Genomic DNA, 6,502 nt, shown 5'->3' with positions numbered 1-6,502 from the left:
GGTCAGATCCAACGATTGCAAAGCACCTTTTGTCCAATAACACATTTAAATGCTTGCAGAAATGAGAGAGGCCCAAGATACAACAAAGAGGTTCTTCAGTCTGCCTCTTGTCAATGTCAGCCTGAATCTTCAAAGAATCCCATTGAGGGAAAACAATAAAATACTTTATGACAACAGATTATCATTTGAAATCTTTTTGGTTCCATATGAAAACATCCAAACACCCAGGAATCTAATGTCAGTGTACACACTCCACCTTCCAGCTTTCTTTGCACATTGAAAGTGTCATAAAAAATCCATGACCCAATTTGGGATTTCGTAAATGGGATCACTGCCCTCAGCTTCACCATGAAGTCAGAAGTGGTTCTGTCCTTGTCCTGTGGGGTTCCTGAGCAACTCCTGCAGAGCATCTCAGAGGCTCTTCTCTGTTTGGATCCAAAAAGGCCACCACTGGGACGTAACCCTTGCTTGGATCACTAGTGTGTTCATTTTTAGTAGCAGCACCGACCTCATTCATATTTTATCAACAAATGAGTTTCCCTTTTTGCCATTACCAACGATTATAAAACAGCACTTCAAAATTACTCATTTTCTAAAAACGCTTTTCAGGGCCATAAGGACAGTGCTCTGAGAATAAAAAGCTTTTCTAAATCAACAGTATTTGGTGAAAACTAACGATCCTTGTGGTATGAAGTTAAAGTTTTATTTCCTTTTTTTCTCTTTTTAATAAAATTAAGGCTCCAATGTTCTATTAAACTCTCATTGCTTATGTATATTATATTAAGGCTTATAAATACACCTGGTAAATTAAATTCACCCTGGATTGAATTAACACCTGCTATATGAGTTATTTGCTTTATGTAATCAGTAATCTCAAGGTTTCTCCTCTTTCTCTGGAAACACAATTTAAATATTAACCTAATCTTTAAACTGCTGCTGCTTCCTTCTGACATTTGGAAACCAGTCATCCATGTAAAAAAGGCAAATATGGATATATTAACGAAAAGGCAGCTTCTTTGAAATCTCAAGATGTGTAACTCAATGAATTGGGAAGATAGACGGTAAAAGCAGCAGGAAAGTTAATCTCTCTGTCACTTTCTAAGGAAAACAATGCTAGTCATCTGCCAAGGTCACATTCGATTGGAGAGACCTGCTAAAGTTGACTGCCAATTTCAAAAGCGTCTTTATATTTTCTTCATTATAATCTCTGGAAGGATCTGGAGCAGCTGTAGCAAATATGAGAGAATTTTAATTTTAAAAAACATATTGCAGTAGTGTATAACTTAAGTTGCAGGTATGACAAATCCTGCAAAAGGAACTAGGAGTGTGTGAGGAACTAGGATTATGTGAGGTGTTGGCCATATCCCCTCCTTGACTTGCTTCAAGGGAGAGGGCCCCTGTGCCTGCTCACGTCCTGCTCAGCTGACAGCCCCTGGAGAACACGAAGCTTTCAAAGTGCTGGTCTTCAGCCTTTTCTTTTATGCGTTGCTCCTCTAAGGAATCCACAAGTTTGTCCCTCTGCTCAATCACTTGCATCATCTTGGTGAATATTTCTCTCTCCTCACTTAGATCTTTCTCATCTTTCTGGCTCTCTAAAGGAAAAAACAAAGCAATAACAATAACAAAAAAAAAAACCACGTTGGTCCTCAGGTAAGATTTGGCCCCAAGAGAGGTCTTAGCCTGAGCATTCTTGATTGTTTTGGACTTGTTCTGCCCTTTAATTTCCACAGAGAAAATAAAGAAATGAATTGAACACCAGGGAACTGCCCTCGAAGCCACAGCTTAGAAAAGTGGGTGCTTTGTGCTGCAATCAGCTCAGTTTCCATCTTGAGAATACACGTAAAGTGACAGGGGAGGACCCCTTTGTGAGAAAAAGAAGTTAATACCAGCCAAGCCCTACCAAGTTCTCCAACCTCCCCTCCCCTGCAAAAAGAAAAAAGAAAAAAAAAAAAAAAGAATAAAAGAAACCCACAAAATGTATCTGAGCTATAGCAAGAAAAGTTTCTAAGTAAGCTATCTGCACCGATGGCTTCTATTGCAACAATGAGAATCCTTTTTTTCACTTGCAGTTAATGACAAATTGTAGCCCTTTGGGTAGAGATCAGGCAGAAGCAGATCTCTGGCCAATAGGTAGATGCTTCCAGACTGTGAATATGCTTTCTGGTTTTGTCTTTCAGAGTAAGCTGCCTTCTTCCTGAATAGCTGGGAGCATCCAATTGCCTGGGGGAGGTAAGATTGTTATAAAAGCAAGGGCAGGAGTAAGAAACAGGTACTGTAGTAATGACTTTCTGACATTCAAAATAGAATTTTAAAGCCAGATTTAAGTCTTGTCAACCAGATTATTGCCTTGGGAGAGGACTTCATAAATTCCTTTAGTGCTTTCCATCTAACACACCGGGGCCTGGGCAGGGAGCCCAACACAGAGTAGAGAAGGTGCCACTGTCTGTCAAACAGGCTTAGCTCTGAGGTGGGGTCATATGACAACAGAGAAATAAAGAAGCACCATTCCCTTTGTACTTCATGTTTTATGGGAAGGCGAGAGCCCTGTCTGTGCTCCGGTCTCTCCATTCTGGGTCCTAGAAGCCCCCATGGCAGCAGAAAATGTCGTATCAGTTGATGGGAACACTGGGGACCCAAGGACTCTTGCCCTGTCCTTTGTTTGGAACTCTGGGAAGAAGCCAGCAGGAAGGGCGCTTTATGTATAAACAGGGGGCAGTGCTTTGTGGTTGGGCAGAGAAGTAGGGTGTGAATGTGGCTCCCCAGATCTTGATCTGCTGTGTGTGGCATGGGTAGAACCTAGAAGTGTCCACTTGCCCCAGAGCTGCCAAAGGCAGCTGGCCAGTGGGCCTGCTGTGGGGTCGCCTTTGATGAAGAATGAAGTGGCCCCCCAGTGGACACTATACTGTAGAATGTCTAGCCAAGTTGAAGGGAGGACATCCTGAGGAAAGTCTGAGTAAGCCAGGGAACACCACCAGGCACCAAGCACATTGAGAGAATGGCAGGCTGTGGATCACACCAGCCACACACCTTCGCTTCAAATGCCAGCAGAGTGGCATCCTGATGATGGGAGACAACTGTGTGGGGACTCAACGAGTCAGCGCAACCCACACAGATTCCTAATGCCAAAAAGCCCCACAAACCTGCCTCTCCCCATTACCTGGCAGTCTTCTTAGGGACAAAAGCAGAAGGAAGGGGTGGCCATCTGCAAGACTGAACATTTTCATCCCAAAGAGACTACGCATTTCCTATAGGGACTGTTTAAATCATTGCATCAGACTAAGTTTACCAGAGAGGGATAAATAACATTCTTTTTCTTTCTTGCTAATTAATGGGATGAAGCTTTTGTGGAAGATGAGCTCAGGTACAGACAAAATAAAGAAGCTACTTTTTTTTTTTTGTATACTTGAGAGGAGTAAGAAAATGTATGACCATCACTCTTTAATAAGTTTTTTTTAGAAAAAAGAATTGAAGGTGGCTAATAAAGTCTTGGTGGTATTTATTTTACCAACCTGAAACAGAGCTAATTAAAAATTTTATCAGATGTATTAATCAGATACCAGTTATATACTATGGTTTGTTAATTTAGAAATATCCCAATTTTGGTGCTTGTTATTCGATAATTAACATAGAGAAATTTAAAAATTCCTCTCTGAATTTTGGCTTGTCATTGATGGACTAATCTGAGCCCTTTCCAACAAATATAAGATGATATACACCACTTTCCTCTGTCCTGTGTAGTGCAGCTCTATACAGATTTCATTAGAAAAAGAATTCTATTGCTATAAAGAAAGAGTCTACAAATCACTGCTATATGGGAAAGAACAAGAGCCCTTGAATCTATGGTTGAAGTTCTCAGACTTAGTTTTCTTATCTGTAAAATGGGGGTGACATATCTAAATAAAAATATTCATGATGATGACATCTAATATTTACTAAGTACTTGCCCCACAGATAGGTGCAAAGTTTGGTCCATGAGGTATAAAAAAATTATTTCACTTATTCTTTTAGACCTAGGTCTTAATATAAGAAAGCCATGCCTGGGTCTAGACCCACAAATACACAGGTGAAAAACAGCGTAAATATGCTTAGCTGGCTAGAGCCAGTGAATATGTAAGTCAGTATATCATGTCAGTTGAGTTTATTTCAATTTTCTGTCCTTCGTGGCGGAAACAGTTTTCTCACGTGTGATGCCCGGCCCGGCCCGGCCCATGCTGAGAAGGACGTCCCCTCACCATCACCTCTCCCAAAGCACCTGTGTCGTGGCCTTCACCGCACTGTGCTGTAACTGCTTGTCTGGGTGTTGGTCTCTGTAGTGAGACCACAGGGCAGAGTCGACCTTCTCTCTATGCCAGGCCCACACTAGATTCTCCACAAATATTTGTTAAATGGATGGATAAGTGAATGAAATGTGAATTAATGACTTTGTTCCTTTGCCACTGGGATGGAGCAAGGTGCTGCCTTCATAGCCCAGGGAACAAAGCTAAATGGGGACTTGCTGGGCTGGCAGTGGTGGGCAGAAGGGAGGCTGGCTTGCTGCTTTTTTTCTGACTCCGAGGCCGGAAGGACTTTTCGCTCTGTGATTTGCAATGGTCTCTCGTCGACTATCTTTCTGGGGAAAAATGTCTTAACAAGGCCCCCAAACATATCACCATACTCACCCTCCTTGAGCATTTTTTCTCTTAATTTCTGCTCCAGTCTGCTTTGGTGATCTTCCAATTCTAGTTCTTGGGCCCTGGGGATGAGAAATGTTTAGACTTTGTAAATTCTAGAGGTTTGTGTAGACACATTGACAAATAAGCCCACTGACAGTAGCTACTGCATTCTTTTTTCCTTATTAAAACTGCGATCTTGAAATATCTCTAAACTAAAAGTTTTACTGCTGCTGGGGCCACTGAAGGTGCCAAGAAGGATTGCTGAGGCAGGCTGAACTCCAGAGATGATGGGGAGTAGCTGAAAGTTGTGATGTGATCTCAGCAGGCTTTTGGAAGGCCACTCAGGCCACTCTTTAGGGATAGATCATGAGAAAATGACTAGAATAATCTGGAAAATGAACAATGACAATTTGAAACTCCTCTCTCTTTTAGGGGCAACATGACTTTAAGTGTCACCTCTAACCACTCCCCAATCTCTGATTGTGGTGGACAAGAAAACAAAAAGGCAGAAACAGGAGTGTGACATTTTGTCCAGGTGGAGGCACTAACACTCAGACAACTATCTGGTTGTAGGATAAATGGATAGAAGACTCAGTGATGCTTTCAGTCGTCAAGCCAGAGTGCTGGGGACTCAGTGTTTCCACTGACAAGAACAACAAAGTTGAGAAAAGAAGTTAGTTCTTGGTGAAGGTCAGTTAGGAACTTCTTGATCTTTCAATGCCTACAGATATCCCATGCATATCACAGTGTGTGAGCTCCCCAACGCCAGGCCATGTGGTAACATGGGGGTCCTCAAAGCTTTGGGAATGCAGCTCTGGAGTCCTTGGGAAAAAAGATGACTGCAAACAGAGGTGTCAGAGGTCAGAGGTGATAAGAAGTCAGGTGATTCCTAAAAGGGAGATTATAGAGAAAGAAAAGTTTTGAAGGCAGAAGTTTGGGAATGCTTACATTTAGAAGGTAAACCAAAGAGGTGGAGCCAGGGGAAAAGCAAGCAAAGGTTAGAAGGATAAAACAAGAAATGCAGCATCACAGAAACCGAGAGAGGAAAGTTTTGAGAGAGAAGAGAGAGGGCTACAGAGACACTGAAGAGCTGAGGGCTGAAAACTAGGTCTCCAGGTTTGACATGGTGGGGCCTTCCCTTCCAGCCCCACATGCTGCCGGCACGTGTATCTTCTATAGCGTCAGGATCGCTTTGCTATACCCTATTGTTGCTGTCATTATTTTTACTACTTCTTCTACTGCTTGGGCCAAGGTCCCCGCCTTGTTCAATATCCTACCTTTTGTTATTGACACTGAACTTCTTTTGGCCCAGTGTGGTAGCCAATAGAGTTGAGGCACTTAGATTTCCCTTTAAGAGAGACCTTTCCGGGAGGAGTGTAGTGAGCTGACTGCTACTGCAGAAGCCGTTCAGTGTCATGCTGGAGCCCATGCCATCCCTGGGTGGGTCCCCGCCAATGACTGAGGAGAGCAGAGGTACTAGAGCTGAGCCATTCCTGCCCAACTTTGGACTCTTTGCTCTGGTGTGCCCACTGGCCTGGCTGAGACTTTCTCACGGCTGCACTGCCATCTGAGGCTCCTCGTGCCCAATTCTCCTTCCTTTTAGCCCTTTTACAGGTATCGGAGCTGCAGTGGGTTCAGAAGACATCCCTCTTACTCCTGCTGCCTTTCCCTTTCATCCTTCAAGCCTTTCCCTAACATATCTCTTGTACTTCTAACTCTGTCTTGGCATTGGATTCCCAGAGAACCCAGATGGACATTTCTCTTGTTCATCTATCTTCAAACTAAAACCTGTCCTTTAACAGAGCTCCTCCCTGCCTTTGTCTAGCTCACATGCCTGAGTTCTCTTTGGC

The 6,502-nt window shown here is 43.0% G+C and overlaps 1 protein-coding gene across 1 annotated transcript in view; it reads right to left on the bottom strand.

Moving 5' to 3' along the window:
• Positions 1-6: 6 nt before the first annotated feature.
• MICALCL (MICAL C-terminal like) overlaps positions 7-6,502 on the bottom strand; it is a 52,259-nt gene continuing 45,763 nt past the window's right edge. The window contains exons 8-9 of the mRNA XM_023519920.1: positions 4,659-4,732; positions 7-1,592 (exon numbers count right to left, since the gene is read on the bottom strand). Coding sequence (XP_023375688.1) covers positions 1,408-1,592; positions 4,659-4,732 — 259 coding nt within the window. The 3' untranslated portion in view covers positions 7-1,407. The remainder of the gene's footprint in view (positions 1,593-4,658; positions 4,733-6,502) is intronic.

Source organism: Pteropus vampyrus, unplaced genomic scaffold (genome assembly GCF_000151845.1).
Source record: "Pteropus vampyrus isolate Shadow unplaced genomic scaffold, Pvam_2.0 Scaffold240, whole genome shotgun sequence".
Lineage (NCBI taxonomy): Eukaryota > Metazoa > Chordata > Mammalia > Chiroptera > Pteropodidae > Pteropus > Pteropus vampyrus.
The sequence above is the reverse complement of the archived record's forward strand: the minus strand, read 5'-3'. Positions and strand labels throughout refer to the sequence as shown.